Here is a 20424-nt window from a genome sequence, read left to right on the forward strand (position 1 = left end):
TTCTCGAATTATGCTATGCATCCGTATGCACCATGCATGGTGCATACAGATACAAAAACGATGTCGTTTTAATAAAACGCGCGTCTCCCCTTAAAAAAAAAAAAATCAAGTTCGATTCCCAGCAACAACATATGAACTAAAATTCCATAATCGATGAACTATAATTCCATAATCTAATCTATGAACTAAAAATTTCAGAATGAATTAACTAAAATTCCATTATCTATAAACTAAAATTTCAGAATTGATGAACTACAATTCCATAATAGATGAACTATAATTCCATAATCAATGAACTATAATTCCATAATCTATGAACTAAAATTCCAGAATGATTGAACAATATAATGTTGTAGCTGGGAATCGAACCTGAATTTTTTTTAAAAGGGAGACACACGTTTTTTAATAAAACGACGTCGTGGTGCATACGGATGCACAGCATAACTATCCGCAGAACATGGTAACATTAAGGAATCATTTACTTCATTTTTCCGTTTCTCCATTTCTCCAGTTTTTCTTCTCTATTTCTCCAGTTTTTCATTTCTCCATTTATCCAATTTTTCATTTCTCTAATTTTCTATTTTGTTAAATGCAATCATCCTATATAGCATTTGTATATTTCTACAACAAAGATAATAATAATAATAATAATAATAATAATAATATAATAATAATAATAACAACAACAATAACAACAAATTTGTGTGAATAAAGATGAGGAAAAAAGAAAAATAAAAAAAGAAAAAAGATAATGATAATGATAATGATAATAATAATAATAATAATAATAATAATAATAATAATAATAATAATAATAATAATAATAATAATAATAATAATAATAATAATAATAATAATAATAATGGGAAAAGTAGCATTCAAAAAAAAAGGGAAAAGTGACATTAAAAAAAAAAATAGTAATGGCATGCACAGGGCAAACAACAAAAGGAGAAAAAAATTCTTTATTTTTCTATTTTGATAAACCACCACTTAGTATTCCAATTCTTCCTCATCCAGCTCTTGCACTCATAGATAAAGTTAGTCAAGGATCCACCGTCCATTGCGTGGAGGAATTTATTAATTGGGAATCAAATAAGGGCAATTTGATTCATCACCATACAATGTTGCGCAGAATTTTGAACAAGAATCTAACCAGTCTTTCTTATCTTTTTGGAATCAATTGCAAACCCCATAAATAATTCACCAAAACCGCACTCAATTTTCACCAACTAACCCAAGGAAAAAAAATTCTCCAATTTCATCATATCAATATGGTTCTTCATCAATTCGTTAGGGTTTGTGGACTTCAACCAGCCGACGGCCACTACTATGGCCACTACAACAACAGAGACAAATATCCTGAAAGTTTGGAGAAGAATTTGTATGTCAAGGGGGCAGAATATGAAGATGGCTATGTCCAACCCAACAAACACAAATACGATGAAAACAAGTTAAAGTACAAAAATGGCTACTGTTACTATGACAACCGCAACAAAGACAAGTACGATAAAAACAAGAAGAAGCTACTCTTGGAGGGGTTCGATATTGTCAAAGAAAAGTACCAAGATGGCTATGGCGACTATTACAACCGCAACAAAGAGAATAAGTACTATGGGGGTTTGAATTTCAAGGAAAACTGTCAAAATGGCTATGACCACCGCCATGGCAATTTCGACAAAGACAAGTACAAAGAAAATAACAGGTTTTATGAGGGTTTCAATAATGTTAAGGAAAAGTATCAAGATGATGACTACAGTCACTATGACAACCGCAACGAAGACATGTATGAGAATTCGAAGTTAGGCCTGAAGGTGAACGCCGAAGGGAGAAAAACGTTCCAGGATTTTGATGATCTTGGTTACAGCTCTAACATTCACTACTCCGACCTCGAACAAGTGCACTCGGGCGTGTGGTCCTGTAAATGCTATTCAAATGTATGATGGACTCCGTTTAACATAGAGTCTGTTTGACCGAGCTTATTTAAGAGTTTATACTTTATTTTAAGCTACTATAAGCTATAAGCTCCGTTTGGTAATGTTTTTAAAATAATATAACTCTGTTTGGTAAGTTTTTTAAAATAAGCTCGTAGCTTAAAATAAGAGTTTATTTTGAAAACGTTATCTTAGGTAGCATTTCAAAATAAGCTAGTAGTTTCTTAACTTTTTTTTTTCGATCTTTATTCTTATTATTTTAAAGAAATGACATCCTTTATCATTTCCGATTAAAATCCTTTCTCTTCTCCGCAACTTTCACCCCAATTATTATTATTATTATTATTATTATTATTATTATTATTATTATTATTATTATTATTATTATTATGAGATGAAGGAGATTCGCAACAATATTGCTACTTCATTATGGAATGCTAGATCATTATTATGCATTTATGCTAATATATAATTTTATTTTAAAATTTTAAAATTTTTTAAGACAAAATATTAAAGTTTAATATGCAAACAAACTATTTTAAATTTTATGAAGATATCCTTTTTTGTCTTTTTACGTTTATAGCTTATTGAAAAGCTAATTTTACCAAACACTTTCAAGCACATAACAGCTAGCTTAACATCACTTCAATTTTCAGCTCTTAGCTTATAGCTTTTCAACTTTGAGCTCCTTTAAGCTTTCAGCTACATTTTCAACTAGGTTTGCCAAACATAGCCATAGTTTATTTAGGAGTTTATACTTTATTTTAAGCTACTAATAAGCTATAAGTTCTGTTTGGTAATGTTTCAAAAATAAACTACTAGCTTAAAATATAGGCAAGTGTCAAATAGGCTCATCTACTATTGCGAAGTGCTCAATTCCCACCACGAACTAAATTAAGTGTCAAGTAGGCCCATCTACCAGCTAAATTTGTTTGATTGACTTTTTTTGCAGGTTGCTAACAGGTTGTCTATTTAATTATTAAAAAAATATAAAATAATATATATATATATATATATATATATATATATATATATATATATATATAAAACCAAAAAATAAAAATAAAAATTCAGCATGCCCATGCTTCTTTGCCATCCAACCATCCGTTGCAACCTGAAAGAACATGACATCTCGGATTTTCGCAAAGTTTATTAAAATCTATCATTTTAAAAATTTTTAAAACTCTACAAAAGTCATGATTGAATACACCCCCTTTAGATTAATTTTGTTAGGCAATTATTTTTTAGACAGGAAGGACAAATTATGCTATCAGTTGGGCTATAGAGATGATTAGATGAAGTCTCAGACATGGTTTTAAATGAGTGGTTCTCATTTGTCTAAAGATGTGTTAAATGATGAGGTCTTCAGGCAAGATTTGAGATTGTGATGCTTATTAATTCAAAGAGATTTTATAGCTAATATTAAGGGTGGTTGCATCTAAAATATTTAGTATATAGAGAAGCTTGGATGGCAGAAGCAGGAGAAGCTACTGCATTGATATTCTAAATAATACTTAGCAGTTCGAAGGTGAAGTTCATGCAGCAAATTACAATATTCCTTTGATTAGCTTACTCTATATATTGTTTTGAAGGGAAATTCGAAAGTGGAAAAGAGATTTGCTGCATTCCAAGGCTTAGTCCTGTATTATTTAATTATTTAATTCTATATATTTTCTTACGTATAAAGCTATACGTACAGTACTATATGAAATGTGTGAGTGGATGTGCTTTCATGGTTGAGATTTGGTGAACATTTATTGAAGCTGAAGTAGAGCTTTTGGCATGCACGTACCCGTATGAATAGATGATGATGTGTTGAGTAGTTGTTGTATACCGTAGTGTGTATTGTATTTTCCTTTGTAATCCTTTGGTGGTCATCTAGTGGATTGATCGAGCTGATGTGAGTTGCCTCGCAAACGTAGAAGAAGTGCTCCGAACTGCATGAACATTTCTTGGTGTCTGGTTCCATTTATATTTCTGGCGCTTGTTCTTTATTCTATCGGGTGTAGATCCTGTAGCTAATCCAGATTAATAAGTGAATTTAAAATTGAGTAGAAACCATTAGGAAATTGCTTGCATTCAAGATCCACCATCTTTTTCAATTGGTATCAGAGCTTGGGGAAATAAAATATTAGTCTAACTGATTTGGCTTTCTCGTGTTTCTTGAACTCGAGCCCTCGTTGTCTGTTCTTTAATGTATTCTGCTTTTCTGGTTATTTGCTTTTGCTCACTGTGCATTCAGTCTTGCAGCATTGAACGACATAGGCCACCTCCTGAACTGACAGGTGATAACTATGCATGCTGGAAAGGCTTGTATCAAAATGCATCGACGAGCTCAAGGAGAGAGGGACTGGAGGGAGGTTCTTACTGGGTGGACTCATCTTACCAAAGCTGGAGCCACTCCAGAAGATCCTCCAGTCTTCAAGCCAGAGACTGAATGGATTGTCCCTGATCAGATGACAACGGCTGGTTTTAATAATAAGGCATTAGATGCTATTTTTTCTTTAATGCATGAAAACCAATTTACGCTTATTGCAGGGTGTGACTTGGCTAAAGAGGCCTGGGATATCTTGGAAACCACTTAGGGCACTGACTCAGTCAAACAGTCGAAGTTACAACTGGTCCAATCTGACTTTGAAGATCTTAAAATGAAAGAGGATGAATCAATTGTGGACTTCCATGCCCGTGTTCAGGAACTTGCAAACCTTGCAAATGTTTTAGGCGAACTTTTCCCTCAACCTAAACTAGTCAAGAAGATTCTTCGTTCACTCCCTCAATGTTTCGGGATGAAGGTAATGGCAATTCAAGAACATGACAGGTGGGAGAACAAAACCGTAGCTCAATTAATGAGAAGCTTGCAAACTTATGAGATGGAAATACTCTCTGACCACACCAAAAAGAAGAAAAACATTGCCTTTATAGAGATCTGAGGAAGAAAGCGGGAAGAAGAAAAAAAATAAAAGAGAAAAATGAAATAAATTTAAAAGAACCAAAATACCCTTCTAATTATAACATATTATTTTTTCGGTTGGAACTCCGGTAATATGTGGCCGGAAAATTAGATCGGATGACCAAAAGTGATACTAGTTAGAAAGTCATGCACCTAATTTGAAAAAAACAATAGTCAAGGACCAAAAATACTTCATCTATACATTTTTTTTTTGTCGATGGCTTATATTAACTCAATCACTATTAAATGGTTGGATTGACATGCAGTGGTGCGAATACATATTTGGAGGCAGAAAATAATGGTTGAGGAAACATAAAACTTACCTAAGTTCTCTAGCTCCCATAAATATTCATCTTTTCTAGATTGTACCGTATAATGCTCCATAAGAGATCTAAGTTGATCTGGAAAGGAATGGTTAATCTTCACTAAATTCAAGCCACGAGCATCCTAACAATACTCCGCCACACTTTCAGCATTAATTGATTGTTGCAAGAACAAATTTTGTAGTATTGGTTGTGGTATGATAACTTATTTATAGTGTTGAAGTAGATATATATAAATACTGGTTTTGAATTTTAAATTCATTTTAATCAATTAATGTTAGTCTTGGAGACGGTAAAAGTCATTTGCAATTCAAAAATATGATTTTCAAAATTTGTAAACATATTTTATTTGTTACAGTAAATGTAAACATAATAAATACACAATCAATGTCTTACAAATCTATCAAAACTACGTCATTTTCACTGGGTGAAAAAACGAAAATATTTTTTTTCTCAAAAGATCTGACTTTATTATAGATATAAGATAAGACCATTCCGTACAATATTGTCATATTGTGGAAACTTTCAATAATACCAAATATCAATGCTTGTGTTAAGTTGATATATTTGATGAAAGGTAGGTAGTGAGCTGATGATGTGAAGTTGGAAATTGAATTCCTTTTGCCTTATAGTATGCCTTCTCTGCATTACCTACCCTATCTTGAAATGTTTGCCATTCACTCTACATGCATCTCTGTTTCACCTGCAAATTAAAGTAAACAAAGCTTAATTAAGTTTTAACATAATTTAATTTCCAATGTTTTCAGAAAGCACCATCTCAGATCATTCACCAGTCTCGACTTGTACTTTCCACTCTTTTGCGGTCCCTATAAAAAAGCAAAGGGAAAAGGAATTAAACATAAAACAGTATGATGATCTGATTATGTTATATTGTACATTAAATATGCTCCGATCCGGTAATATTTATATGTGTTCATGTGTATATGTGTTGTATTACCTCGTTCCCAAGTGAAGGAATGCCTTGGTGAACAACGGGTTGGGCATCAACCACTCCAATTTTGTCGTGAGCCGACTACAATGGTTTAACGTTTTAGTAACATGTGAGTGGACAATTTAATTGCAATTTATTTAAATGGCATTGTGGTCAAGCGACATAAAGTGACTCGTACAACTGGGAAATCATGGGTTTGAGTTTCAGTGGAGGCGATTTTGACTCGTTGAGCTTCAATAGGTTGAGAAAGTACATGAACAGATACTACAGGTGACAGGGTCAATATACCCACAAGTGTGTACTAAGGTAGAGTGGAACTAACCTCAACCAAGTCATTCTACAATTCACACAATTAAGCTCATTAGATCTACTCAAGACATAAGATGTTTATGAATAAACAAGATAGTTGTGTCATAGTAGAAGCTAAGAATAGAAGCACATTTGGCTACCCGACCCCGACTTCCATGTATACCTGAATCATATGCCACACACAACGCCAAGCGTCTCGAGAGAAGACGGGAGCCATGATCTCCACGAATCTAAAACCATATAACGAGCTTAGTTATATATACTCCTCCACAGGGCTACTAGCATATAAATTTCAGACAGCAAGTTTTAACGATTCATACGCTGCACATGGAGGCAAACGAGGATCAGAACACCAGCCTTGTTTCTCGTTGGTTTCCCTGATGACACAAAATTAGATCGACTTATAGAACTGTCAAAACGTGATCCTGTTCCAACGACATTCTTACTTGTGAACTTCACTGTTAGCTTTTCTCCTCGTCATCTCCCACGTCAACCAAACTCCCTTCTTTCGCTCCAAACCGGGCTGCGAAATCTCCAGCCCATGTTTCTTCACAAGTTTTATGTATCTGAAATTGCAGGAGCAGAGAAAGGGACCAGGAGTCAATTTTGAGATCCCGAAAAGGATTAAAATCTTGTGATCGAGTATTATTAACTTACTCCTCTGCATCGAAATGCTCAACTCCTAGGTTTTCATCCCAGATGAATATGTATTCGTACGAGGCAACAATATGGGGATGCAGAATCCTTTTGGCATACCACCTTAGACAAAGTTGCACCTATAGTTATAAGTAGGTGCGGCCAGGTGCATGAATGTTTGCGGGAAGTGAATGTTAACAAGGCAAAATTACATGCACTTAGTGAAAGTAGGTGCACTTGTAAGTGATTTTACTTGCACTTCGATGTTCAATTATTTACAAAAATACCACCGCCTTTTTTTTAATCTATTAGATCTGGACAAGTGTCGCGCGCGGATTCGTTCGCATATTCCCTCTTGGGCACTTATTCGCACCTAAGTGCATCCATATATATATATAGGATTTGCAGCGCTACCATGGACCATTGCCTACTTTACAAAGAAGATCACTCATATAAGGTACATTTTTAATATAATAAATGTTTATTTTTTAAAGGTATATTATTTGAGTATGAAGTTTTATTATTTGGTATACTACCAAATAACAAATCTTCAGTGTACAAATAATTTACCTTCAATATATTAGGTGAACATTTATTCATATATGGTCCACGATATAATATGTCAGTAGTGTGCCCTCGCGTGGGGGCAGTACGCGACAGCGCGCCCTTGCGCGGGGGGCGATACGCGACAGCGCGCACCCTCACGCGAGGGGTTCGTTTTAATTATTTTCCTTCTCTTTTTTTTTTTTTTTTTTTTTTTTTTTTGCAACATTGTGTTATATATATTTTTTTCAATTAGATCGTGGGTTTGGTATTTTCCCATAATTTAAATTTCTAGGAAAATATTTTAAATAAATGTATTTGTTGAGAATAATTTTACAAGGAAAATTAATTTATATTTTTGATGTTGCCTAGAAACTTGGTTGATTGCAGGATTTCCAGCCCTACCATGGACCATCGTCTACTTTACAAAGAAGATTATCACTCATATAAGGTACATTTTTAATATATTAAATTTATATTTTTATTATAATAAATGTTTAATTATCACTCATATAAGGTACATTTTTAATATATTAAATTTATATTTTTATTATAATAAATGTTTATTTTTTGAAGGTATATTATTTGAGTATGAAGTTTTATTATTTGGTATACTGCCAAATAACAAACCTTCGGTGTACAAATAATTTACCTTCAATATATTAGGTGAAAATTTATTCATATATGGTCCACAGTATAATATGTCAAACAAAGAAGGGACAATTCAACCAAATTGGTCAACTGTTGATCGGTAACCACAATGTTATAAGTTTGACTTTCAATGTGAGTGTCTTATTGACCTTCTTAGTTCGAGCCGGTCAACTAAGGACAACCTAGGCTGGTTTACCTTTTTGTGGTCCATTACTGATTAAGATCCCAGTGCACACTCTTGGGTAGCTGGTGACTAAACAAATATGACATGCATGCAATTGGGAATCAAATAAAATTAAAGCAGTTTGAATGCCTGTGTTTGATTCATCACCTGCGCAGAATTTTGAACAAGCTAGAATCTAACATGTCTTTCTTATCTTTTTGGAATCAATTGCAAACCCCATTGCATAAATATATAATTCACCAAAACCGCTCTCAATTTTCACCAACCCAAGGAATTTTTATTTTTTTTTTTCCAATTTTCACCACCAATACCGCTACCACTACCACCATTTATATTATTATTATTATTATTATTATTATTATTATTATTATTATTATTATTTTATTAAACCAAGTAAGATGAGTTAGTTGGTTAAAAATAATGGGAGTAATTATAGGTGCAATACATGGCCATGATGTTAGCTTTACATGGAGCATTAATTCCTTAATTTTAGCATTTGAGTTATCTTATCTAGTATAAATAGTCTTTGTATTCAAGCTTTTATTATCAATCAAGTTATCTATTCCTCTCTCTCTCTCTCCTCAATATATATAAATATAATATATATACATATTATATTTAATATAAATTATAAATATATTATATTATATTTAATATATATTATATTAAATATATTATATTTAATATATCTAACATTTGGTATCAGAGCCAGTCAACCTTTCAACCCCGAGATATTTCCCGTAGTGAAATATGGCTACAAATTTCAATATTGTATGGACGGGTCCCAAATTGGACGGAAAACTCGATTACAATTATTGACAAATTATGATGTCCACACATTTGCAAGCTCAAAATCTTTGGAGCTTTGTTGATCCCGGTCTACTCGAAGGAGCTGATGCAGCCGCTATACGGCGAGATAAATTGGCCTTGGGTCAGATTCACCAAGGTGTTCATTATTCTATTTTTGGGCAATTAGCTCGTGCTCAAACAACAAAACAAGCTTGGGACATCTTAAAGGTGTCACACAAAGGAGTCGATCGGGCACAGAAGTCTAAGTTGCAGTCGTTGAGAAGGTTGTACGATAATTGTGAGATGACCTCTACAGAAACAGTAGATGCGTATTTCACTCGTCTTATTGATATGGTGAATAAGATGAGGCTATATGGAGATACGATTGAAAATGGTGCAGTGGTTGAAAAAGTTCTTCGAACTATGCCGATGAAGTATGACCATGTGGTGGCTTCAATAACAGAGTCACACAAAACCGAGCTCTTATCAATTGCAGAGCTGAAAGGTATGGTAGAAAGTCATATTGACAGGATTGCGTCAAAATCGGAACCACTAGCAGAAAAAGCTTTGAAGAGCCAAGTCACCCTTAATGTGACTGGCACTAATCAAAGAGGTGGAGGATCTGGTAGAGGTCGTGGAAGAGGAAGAGGAGGTTCTAGTGGAAGAGGTCGTGGTAACTTCAACCAAGGAGGAGGACGTGGTAACTCCAACCAAGGAAGAGGTGGAGGTAATACCAAACAAGGTAAATTTCCATTTCATTGCTACAATTGTGGCAAGTATGGGCACAAGATTGCAGATTGTTGGTATAATGAGGACAACAATCGTGGAAATCAAGCAAACATTGATGAAAACACTGCTGAAAAGTCTGGTGAGAGTTCTGAAACTTTACTTTTAGCCAGCGATAGTTTTTATGCAGATAAGAACATATGGTTCTTGGATACTGGGTGTAGTAACCATATGTGTGGGAAGAAAGAATTGTTTTCTGAATTGGATGAATCAGTCCGGTCTGAAGTGACATTTGGCAATAAGTCAAAGGTGCCAATTTTGGGAAAAGGTAAAATCTCTATTCAGTTGAAGGATGGTACTCACAATTTTATATCCAATGTGTTCTATGTTCCTGAACTACACCAAAATTTGTTGAGTTTGGGTCAGTTGTCAGGAAAAGGATATAAGATACATATTGCTCAGGGGTGTTGTACCATTGCAGATGCTAAAGGAGTTTTGATTGCAAAGGTAAATATGTCCCAAAATCGACTATTTCCTTTGAAAATTAAGCATACTCTACTTGCTTGCTTTAATTCTGAAGTTTGTGATGATAATTGGTTATGGCATATGCGATTTGGGCATTTCCATTTCTCTGGATTAAACTATCTTGCGAGAAAGGAACTTGTTTCTGATTTACCTGTTGTGAATGTCCCTGATCGTATCTGTGAGATTTGTGTGATTGGGAAGAAGCATAGAGATCCCTTTCCCGTGGGCAAGTCAAGGAGAGCTACAAAACAGTTGAAATACTCAGACCTATGTTCGTTGGAGGTTCCCTCACATGGAGGTTGTAAGTACTTTATTACTTTCATTGATGATTTCAGTAGAAAAACATGGGTTTACTTTCTGAAGCAAAAGTCTGAAGCATGTGATGTTTTCAAACAATTTAAGGCTTTTGTTGAAAAGCAGAGTGGTTATGAAATTAAAATCTTGAGAACTGATAGAGGTACAGAATATATTGCCTGTGATGATTTTCTGAAGAAGAAGGGTATTCAACATCAGATGACAGCTAGATACACTCCACAACAAAATGGAGTGGCTGAGAGGAAGAATAGGTCTATCATGGATATGGTAAGGTGCATGTTGAAATCCAAGGATCTGCCTAAACCTTTTTGGGCAGAAGCTGTTGCTTGTGCTGTCTATGTGTTGAATAGGTGTCCAACTAAGAGTGTCCGGGATAAGACACCCGAAGAAGCTTCGAGTGGGAGAAAACCCTCTATCAAATATCTCAAGGTTTTTAGATGTTTGGCATATGCACATGTGCCAGATCCATTGAGAAAGAAGTTGGATGATAAAGGTGAGAAATGCATATTCATTGGTTATAGTGACGCTTCAAAGGCTTATAAACTATACAATCCTGAAACTAAAAAGGTTGTTATAAATCGTGATGTCACTTTTGATGAATATGGTGCTTGGGATTGGTTAGCTAAAGATGAAAGTTCAGTTGTTATTCCTGCTGTTGAAAATATTGTTGAAGAGCAACCGATTCCAGATAATGTCCAGTCTCCTTCACAGCCAGAGTCGTCAGTTCGACGATCTCAGCGCGAGCGCCACTTACCAGCTCGCTTGCAAGATTATGTTTTGGGTCATGATAATGACTTGTCGGATGAAGAGATTATTCAATTTGCTCTTTTTGCATATTGTGATCCTTTATCTTTTGAGGAGGCTGCTACAGAAACTCATTGGCTTAAGGCGATGGATGAGGAGATACGTGCCATTGAGAAGAATGGTACATGGGAGTTAACAGATGTACCTCTTGGGAAGAAGCCAATTGGAGTAAAGTGAGTTTACAGAACGAAATACAAGTCCGTATATCCAACTTGAAGACGGAGACATTTCTTAAATTGAAGAAGGAGATATTGGGATGACCAATATATCCAACTTGGTTTAAAGGAGACAATGTTATAATAATAATATTATTATTATATTAAACCAAGTAAGATGAGTTAGTTAGTTAAAAATAATGAGAGTAATTATAGGTGCAGTACATGGCCATGATGTTAGCTTTACATGGAGCATTAATTCCTTAATTTTAGCATTTGAGTTATCTTATCTAGTATAAATAGTCTTTGTATTCAAGCTTTTATTATCAATCAAGTTATCTATTCCTCTCTCTCTCTCTCTCTCCTCAATATATATAAATATAATATATATACATATTATATTTAATATAAATTATAGATATATTATATTATATTTAATATATATTATATTAAATATATTATATTTAATATATCTAACAATTAATGTTGTTATATTCTAAACAAAACAATAAACATGTTTAATTACATAATTATGTTCATTTTTCAAAAAAAATGACCCAAATACACCAAGATAGTTTTCTGGAATGTATCCAAACATGGAAATGAAAATATTTTTTTGAATAATAACTTATTTTCCAGAAGTCATTTTTTTGTCTTCTAGACCACTCTTAATTCAATTGTTCATTATATTAAGTTTATTATTAATATACAAAATTTAATTTAGATATTTAAAAAATACATTAAAATAAAGTACTATTAAACACAAAAAATTAAAAAAAAAAATTACTAAAGAAAATAAAGACAGGGTGATTAATGAAGATCGCCTGATCATTTTCAGAAATAAAAGGGTGCTTGTGAGACTTTTTTTTTTTTTTTTTTTTTTTTTGTGTACCCAAGATTACCACCCTCACACAATGATTAATCTCCTCATTAAATTGTAGACACTATCTCTTTTGGGTGGATAACTGGCTTATAGGTTTAAGGTTGATCTATATCCAAAGTCAATGATCGAACCCTTAACCTTTGCTTAAGGATGGATGAATCATTTCCACTCAACAACACTCCAAGTTGTGAGACATTAATTAGCAAGACATATGTATGATGAGTTATTCCCTAAAAAAGGAGGAAGAATTTATTAATTGGGAATCAAATAAAATTAAAGCAGTTTGAATAATGTCTATTATATATTGGGCAGAATTTTGAACAAGAATCTAACCTGTCTTTCTTATCTTTTTGGAATCAATTGCAAACCCCATAAATAATTCACCAAAACCGAACTCAATTTTCACCAACCCAAGGAAGTTATTAAAAAAAAAAAAAAAATCTCCAATTTCATCAAATCAAGATGGTTTCTCGTCAATTCCTCAGGTTTGTTTTTCGTCGTCGATTTCCAAGAGCCGGCGGCTACTCTGGCCACTGCAAAGAAGACGAATGTAGTGAAAGTTCGGAGAAGTTCGATGTGGTGGCAAAGTACTATGAAGATGGCTATGTCCCATGCAACAAAATCAAAGACGATGAAAACAAGGAAAAGTACCAAGATAACAACCACAACAATTCCAAAGACAAGCACGATAAAAACAAGGAGCTATTCTGGGAGGGATTCCAATATGAAAATATGAAGGAGTTACGAGGTGGGAGTTTGAATGTCGTCAAGGAAAACTGTCAAAATGACTATGTCGTCGTCGTCGTCGTCGACCACCATGACATGATGAATTTCAACAAAGACAGCAGGTACAATAATGAAAATAAGTTGAAGTTTTATGAGGGTTTCAATGTGAAGGAGAAGTATCAAGATGACGACCGCAACCAAGACAAGTATGAAAAGTTACGGCCCATAGGGAGAAATGCGTTCCAAGATTTGTATGACAACCAACACAACACAGCTCCAACATTCACTACTCCGACCACGAACGGTCTGTACCCGGTCAAAGTACCTACGAGGTTCCCGTACTATAACGTTTTGTTCAATTTAGTCCTTATACCTTTATTTTGTTCAAATAAAAATACAATTTTAACAATCAATATTCATACTATATTTATTAGGGGTGTAAACGAGTCCAGCCGAGCTCGAGCTCGAGTTCGGGCTCGATGGGAATCCGTGTAGCTTCGTCCGTGTCGGCAGCAGCTTCGTCCGATCTCAACTAGTCGACTATCGGGCAGCACTGCAGCAGCTTTGTCAGTTCGTCACCGGCAAAGGTGAAGACCGGAGACAAGGGTCGTCATCGTCGGCCGGCAGTCTTCCGATGTCTCCATATCTCGTCTCCGTGTCGTCGTTCGTCGACAGTCTTCCAGACCCCAGAGTTAGGGCTTGGGGGGAATGCGGGCGGGAGTGCGAAACTGCGAGAGTATCGGAGTAGAGTAAGCCTTAGAACGGTGTAAAATTTTAACTTTTAATAATAATTATTATTATATATATAAGGCTCGTCGAGCCACGAGCATAAGATATGTGAGCTCGACTCGAGCTAGATAAGTAAACGAGCCGCTCGAGTTTGGTTCGATCTCAATTTTGACCGAGCTACTCGCGACCCTAATATTTACATTTGAATATAGCATATTATAAAATATTCTAACTAAGAACTAATCGGATTTCTCGAAATTTAAAATATAGTTTGGATTCAGATAAGAATTCAAATAGTTAACACCTTAAACTTGAATAAAATAAATAGGACAAAATTAAACGATTGTTCAAAACATAGACACTAAAGTTACCACTTTGTTTGATAAATAATAACAATAATAATAATAATAATAACAACAATAACAACAACAACAACAACAACTACTACTACTAAACGTGCAAAACAAATATGCTCTTTCCAAATTTCCGTTCAATATTGTCATATATATTGTGGAAACTTTCAATAATACCAAATATCAAATTATCAATGTTGTGTTAAGTTGATATATTTGATGAAAGGTAGGTAGTGAGCTGATGATGTGAAGTTGGAAATTGAATTCCTTTTGCCTTATAGTATGCCTTCTCTGCATTAGCTACCCTATCTTGAAATGTTTGCCATTCACTTCTACATCTCTGTTTCACCTGCAAATTAAAGTAAACAAAAATTAATTGTTTTAATTTCCAATGCTTTAAGAAAGCACCATCTCAGATCATTCACCAGTCTCGACTTGTACTTCCCACTCTTTTGCGGTCCCTATAAAAAAGCAAAGGGGAAAGGAATTAAAGATAAAACATATACGGGTTCAAATGCGGGGCGCGGACAGTGTTTCCCATACAGTCGGTGCGAATTCACCATTTAGATATGCAAAAATACACCCCACAGTATTCGAAAATGCACCACAATGAAATGCACTAATGCAGCACAAAATGCACCACACAGTGTTCGGAAATGCACTAATGCAGCACAAAATGCACCACACCAAAAAAATACATTACACCTAATGGTGCATTTCCGAACACTTTGTGGTGCATTTATGCGTACTTACTGGTGAGTGACCGCACGACTGTACGGAAAGCACTGTCCGCACAGAAACCTGACTGAACGGTATGATGGTGATTTGATTCTATTATATTGTACATTAAATATACTCCGATCTGGTAATATTTATATGTGTTCATGTGTATATATGTTGTATTACCTCGTTCCGAAGTGAAGGAATCCCTTGGTGAACAACGGGTTGGGCATCAACCACTCCAATTTTATCGTGAGCATACTACAATGGATTAACATAATGTTTTTTTAGTAACATGTGAGTGGACAATTTAATTGCAATTCATTCAAATGACTTTTTGAAAAACGATTGGAACGGTAAGTTAATGTAATAACTATAATAGATTCCTCAAGTGCGTACTAAGGTAGAGTGGAATGATCTAACCTCAATGCATCTTCTAAGGGCAAAGTCAAGACCCCAACCATGAACCAAGTCATTCTACAATTCACACAATTAAGCTCATTAGATCTACTTAAGCATAAAAGCATATTTGGCTACCCGATCCCGACTTCCATGTATACCTGAATCATATGCCACACACAACGCCAAGCATCTCGAGAGAAGACGGGAGCCATGATCTCCACGAATCTAAAATCAGAACCATATAACGATCGAGCTTAGTTATATATACTCCTCCACGGGGATACTAGCATATAAATTTCAGACATCAAGTTTTAACGATTCATACGCTGCACATGGAGGCAAATGAGGATCAGAACACCAGCCTTGTTTCTCGTCGGTTTCCCTGATGACACAAAATTAGATCCGACTTATAGAACTGTCAAAACGTGATCCTGTTCCAACGACATTCTTACTTGTGAACTTCACTGTTAGCTTTTCTCCTCGTCATCTCCCACGTCAACCAAACTCCCTTCTTTCGCTCCAAACCGGGCTGCGAAATCTCCAGCCCATGTTTCTTTACAAGTTTTATGTATCTGAAATTGCAGGTGCAGAGAAAGGGACCAGGAGTCAATTTTGAGATCCCGAAAAGGATTAAAATCTTGTGATCGAGTACTATTAACTTACTCCTCTGCATCGAAATGCTCAACTCCTAGGTCTTCATCCCAGATGAATATGTATTCATACGAGGCAACAATATCGGGATGCAGAAACCTTTTGGCATACCACCTTAGACAAATTTGCAGAAATATGGGCGATGCTGATCGAGATATATACACTTTGAACTTATAAATACTTGAACTATACATTACTCCTTACCACTTTGTCTGCTTATGAGCACTCACGTGAATAGCCCGCTTGGACCACTCGAATTCATCCCATTCGGTTGTTTGCCCATCGTAGTGAAACAGCAGAATGGTAAAATTGTCTGAAAACTATACAAGGATCGTATTCTCGATCAAGAAGAGAAACTCATACAATTGAACTTAAGGGGAGACTTGGGAGAAACAAAAAAGCTAACCTTTTTCACAACAGCATCTATGTTATCTTTCTGTTTATACCCAACTGTGAGTGTTAGTAAATACTTCGGTTTCATTGTTAGGTCCTGCAGATACATCGAAAGATAACTATATCGAGGATGAATATATAAGATGATAAAAACGGGAATTAAGTGGTTTATGTAACTCACGTCGGGAACACATAGACAAAGGGAATGAAAGCTGTGGGCTAAAGTATACTTGCCTGGCTGGGTTCGCCCCATAATCTTCGGAGGTAGAAGTCTGACTCGGGGACAATGATATCTGGTGGTAATCTCTCTGCCCCTCTCGGGTTTGATGGAACCCATATCTGATCAACACCGGTAAACAACAACCTTAATTCCTAATGTTAAAATGTCTCTTCAAATCCGAGATAACCTTAAACATATGAATCCAGCAAAAATAAGATAAATTGTTGTTTCAGAAAGGATGTACTACCTTTGTAGGATCCATCACGGTTTGATCTTCTGTTAAGTTGCTACTATCATCTACGTTGTTAACAAGACTTGCTGTGACATTTAACTACCAAATTCGAAGCACAAAGCATAGTATGAGTTAAGTACCCGAAACACTTTGAGCATTTAACAAAGTAAAGAAGACAAACAATCATTTGATTATGTACGAGAGAGACAAATACACGAACATGAATTGAAGTACTCTACCTTGTTTAAATAGAGTGCGGGAAATGAGAACCCGATAAAGAGGCCAAAAATTACTCCAATGGTAACTGCGACGACAAGTTTCACTGTTTCGTTTTGCCTTTTACCATTCGAGCTGTGGAAAAAAGAAGCAAAAATTTCGAAGATGCAATAGCATCACATATACAACAGCACCGGTGAAATCTCGAGAAAAGCAATTAACCACTTATAGCCACATATGACTAACATAGTAACATACCAGTGTCCAAAATTCTTCATTGTACAAACCCGATTACCAGAAGATAGATACAGCAGCTTCCCCGCATCCCTCAAATAATTTCCTAACATTGACCCACCCCCAAACCGAGGGTTGGATTAGATTAGATATGGCAGGACGAAGATCTAAGGAACCAATTGAAACGGGAAAAAAAGAGTTTAATTAGATATAGTTTCACGTTTTATGAGAATACAGAGCTATATTGCAGCATAAAGCCAAGCTAGAAGACATGTAAATAAGCTGAGATTAATTACTAGCTCTCATAACTTCCATTGAAAGAGCAACATAATAAGCTCCAACTTTCAATCATCACCTATAACTCAATTTTCTTTTGGTACATTTGAGAGTAACTTGAAATATCCTATACCCCGAATATTTATGCCACTAGATTATAAGGTCTTGGGCCGTAGGCCATAGTATCTCATCAAAAACACAAACTAAAAGCCAGTAAGAACCACAAATCAAACCTATAACCAAAATTATCAAAAACTTCAAAATAACTATTGGGCACAGCTAGGAGAGCCGGGTCTAATATCCTGTCATCGAAACATGACGCTGACTGTTACACAAGTATAAAGAAATAAAGTAGCGAAAATGTTCTAAATTATTAAAAATCAAACCTATAACCAAAATTATCAAAAACTTCAAAATAACTGTTGGGCTACAGCTCGGAGAGCCGAGTCTAATATCCTGCCATCGAAATGTGGCACTGACTGCTTACACAACAATTGGTACACACCAAGACCATCAAAATCTCCATCATTCAAATGAAATAAATAATACCATGATCAATTAAGTTCACATCACAGTTGTTAGAGTATGGCAGATGCTGTAAGAAAACATTACATGCAGGATAAACATCTTACGTTTTTATGTGTAAATTACATGCTTTATATACACAGTGAGTAGAAGAAAAGCACCTGAAGTTGTATATAACAAGATGAGGAAATTAAAGAGCTGACAGCAATCAAAGAATGGGAAAAGAAGAGTTCATGAAGAGAAATCTTCAAGTCTTTGAGTTCAGAAAATAAGAGACTCTGTTGGTGGCACAGAGAGATGGAGAGGGAAAATGAAGGAGAAGAATTTACTTCAATTTTGCCTTTTTTTTCCTTTTAAAAAATTGATTTTTCCATATAGAGAAAAAGTATTAACATAAATGTTGCTAAATAATGATAATTTATGAGGAATATGTTATTAAATTGTGTACTCATAATGTTGCATCCATAATTTTTATGGTAACAAAAATATTCTGGAGCTTAACAATGTTAAGACAATTTCTTTTGGTAATAACAGTGAAAATTTAAACCAAATAAAATTATCATGATAGGATTTTTTTTTTTTTACAATTCAAAACGACATTTAGATTACGTATTTGTAGTTAATAAATTATGCACCGATAAATAAACTGAATATACATAAAGTATATATATAATATATGTTGACCCTGTTTGGTAACATAGTTAGCTTATCAACCAATTTTAACTTGTTTGACCACTATTAACTGTTTTGACTTGGTTAAACAACCAATAGGAGTGTTTGATTAATTAACTTTTTATAATAATTTATTGCTCTAAAACGCTAAAATTCAAAAAACTACTCCAAGCATCTTTTTGAAAAAGTCATTTTGCATGTAATCTGCTATCAGCTAACAGTTAATTTACCAAACATCTTTCTATAATCCGCTAATGTTATAACTAATCAAACCGACTAACCCAATTAACCTATAGCTATTTACCAAACACCCCGTTAACTAATCTGAACAGCTCTCGTCTACAATTTAACAATTGACAATATGTAATTTGTTACTGTAAGAATAAATAGAGAATGTTGAAACCCCAAGGGTAATTGTTTAATGTAAGGTCTACAGAATAAACAGAGGATGTTGAAACCCCAAAGACAATTGTTTAATGTAAGCTTTTGGAGACACAATTTAAAGAAGAAATTATTTTCATGGTAGAAACTATAGACCAAAGAAGAAAAACACGTTACAGAGACTTGAAAGACTTTTACCAATTCAAATCTAGGATATCTACTTTTCTTTATTTCCTTTTATTTTTTTGTTTTTTGTTTTTAGATGATAGATATTTATACCATACACGGATAACATGTATTTTGTTTGATAGAACATTTTTCTTTCACATCTTGAATGTGACAATAGAATTCTTTTATATTCATTTGGCTACTAATCCCACTACGAGAAATCTATCATCTAGTTTGTACGAGTTTAACTCACTAGTTCAATAGGTAATATTAAGGACAAACAATCTATCATCTATATTCCTTTCTTAAATTTATATCTGAATATTTACCTCTTACTATTTATCTCGTTACTTAACACTACTTTAATTTTTTTTTTTTTTTGTATTTAATTAGTAAGTACATTATAAAAATTGTAGGTAATAATTTTAATAGACAAATTTAATATCTTCTTATATTGTATATAAAAATAATTTTCCATATAGAAGCTTGGTGGTGTGGTAATGCGATCAATTATGTGTGTTCTGAGGATGAGTGGTGTACTGGTCCATTGGATCCTAACACAAGCCAAAAACGACTTGTCAAGTACTCCAATTAATTTGTGGAAATGTGGACCAAATGCCTGTGACAATGACCCTTTTTTTTTTTTTTATTGTTGATTGTTGAAGTGAAGAAAAAAATTATTAAGCAGGCATATTAATGTCTCAAAAATACAAATACACACCACTCATCAAATCATAAAATTAAAAATAACAATTAACAAATTGCAATAAAACTCGAGCTTTCATTTGAGAAAGTAATGAGTTTGGAACGATTAAAGTGGTGATAATAATACCTATTACTGGATTTAAAT

General features: G+C 34.4%; 3 protein-coding genes across 5 annotated transcripts; 2 read left to right on the forward strand and 1 right to left on the reverse strand.

Moving 5' to 3' along the window:
* The first annotated feature begins 1234 nt into the window (after positions 1 to 1234).
* On the forward strand, positions 1235 to 1984 carry LOC109159986. The gene is made up of 2 exons (XM_019308108.1): positions 1235 to 1328; positions 1401 to 1984. Exons 1-2 carry the CDS (start codon positions 1272 to 1274, stop codon positions 1938 to 1940), a joined length of 597 nt encoding a protein of 198 aa, XP_019163653.1. The 5' UTR covers positions 1235 to 1271; the 3' UTR covers positions 1941 to 1984.
* A 3519-nt stretch (positions 1985 to 5503) lies between these two features.
* Positions 5504 to 18698, reverse strand: LOC109160340. The gene is made up of 17 exons (XM_019308668.1): positions 18515 to 18698; positions 18378 to 18423; positions 17577 to 17658; positions 17342 to 17453; positions 17118 to 17201; positions 16885 to 17022; positions 16664 to 16747; positions 16462 to 16577; positions 16270 to 16371; positions 16059 to 16178; positions 15932 to 15988; positions 15765 to 15831; positions 15628 to 15681; positions 15391 to 15465; positions 14910 to 14945; positions 14695 to 14833; positions 5504 to 5775 (listed from the first exon to the last, which is right to left on the reverse strand). Exons 3-17 carry the CDS (start codon positions 17594 to 17596, stop codon positions 5597 to 5599), a joined length of 1383 nt encoding a protein of 460 aa, XP_019164213.1. The 5' UTR covers positions 17597 to 17658; positions 18378 to 18423; positions 18515 to 18698; the 3' UTR covers positions 5504 to 5596.
* On the forward strand, positions 13100 to 14323 carry LOC109160341. 3 transcript variants are annotated; one of them, XM_019308670.1, is made up of 2 exons: positions 13100 to 13734; positions 13837 to 14323. In XM_019308670.1, the coding sequence occupies exons 1-2, from the start codon at positions 13139 to 13141 to the stop codon at positions 13895 to 13897; spliced, it is 657 nt and encodes a 218-aa protein (XP_019164215.1). In that variant the 5' UTR covers positions 13100 to 13138; the 3' UTR covers positions 13898 to 14323. The 3 variants fall into 3 exon arrangements, with proteins under 3 accessions (XP_019164215.1, XP_019164214.1, XP_019164216.1); XM_019308669.1 differs by having other exon boundaries at positions 13100 to 13723; XM_019308671.1 differs by having other exon boundaries at positions 13100 to 13706.
* Positions 18699 to 20424: the final 1726 nt, after the last annotated feature.

Source organism: Ipomoea nil, unplaced genomic scaffold (genome assembly GCF_001879475.1).
Source record: "Ipomoea nil cultivar Tokyo-kokei standard unplaced genomic scaffold, Asagao_1.1 scaffold2845, whole genome shotgun sequence".
Lineage (NCBI taxonomy): Eukaryota > Viridiplantae > Streptophyta > Magnoliopsida > Solanales > Convolvulaceae > Ipomoea > Ipomoea nil.

Excerpts from the sequence above, each read along its gene's own strand:
- LOC109159986 (XM_019308108.1), top strand. The coding sequence starts at position 1,272 with ATGGTTCTTCATCAATTCGTTAGGGTTTGTGGACTTCAACCAGCCGAC. Across the intron at positions 1,329-1,400 it reads AACCAGCCGACGGCCACTAC|TATGAAGATGGCTATGTCCA; the intron begins TATGGCCACTAC and ends AAGGGGGCAGAA.
- LOC109160341 (XM_019308669.1), top strand. The coding sequence starts at position 13,139 with ATGGTTTCTCGTCAATTCCTCAGGTTTGTTTTTCGTCGTCGATTTCCA. Across the intron at positions 13,724-13,836 it reads ACGGTCTGTACCCGGTCAAA|GGGTGTAAACGAGTCCAGCC; the intron begins GTACCTACGAGG and ends TATATTTATTAG.
- LOC109160340 (XM_019308668.1), bottom strand. The coding sequence starts at position 17,596 with ATGAAGAATTTTGGACACTG. Across the intron at positions 16,372-16,461 it reads GCTCATAAGCAGACAAAGTG|GTGGTATGCCAAAAGGTTTC; the intron begins GTAAGGAGTAAT and ends AATTTGTCTAAG. Across the intron at positions 15,466-15,627 it reads CCCTTAGAAGATGCATTGAG|TATGCTCACGATAAAATTGG; the intron begins GTTAGATCATTC and ends AATCCATTGTAG.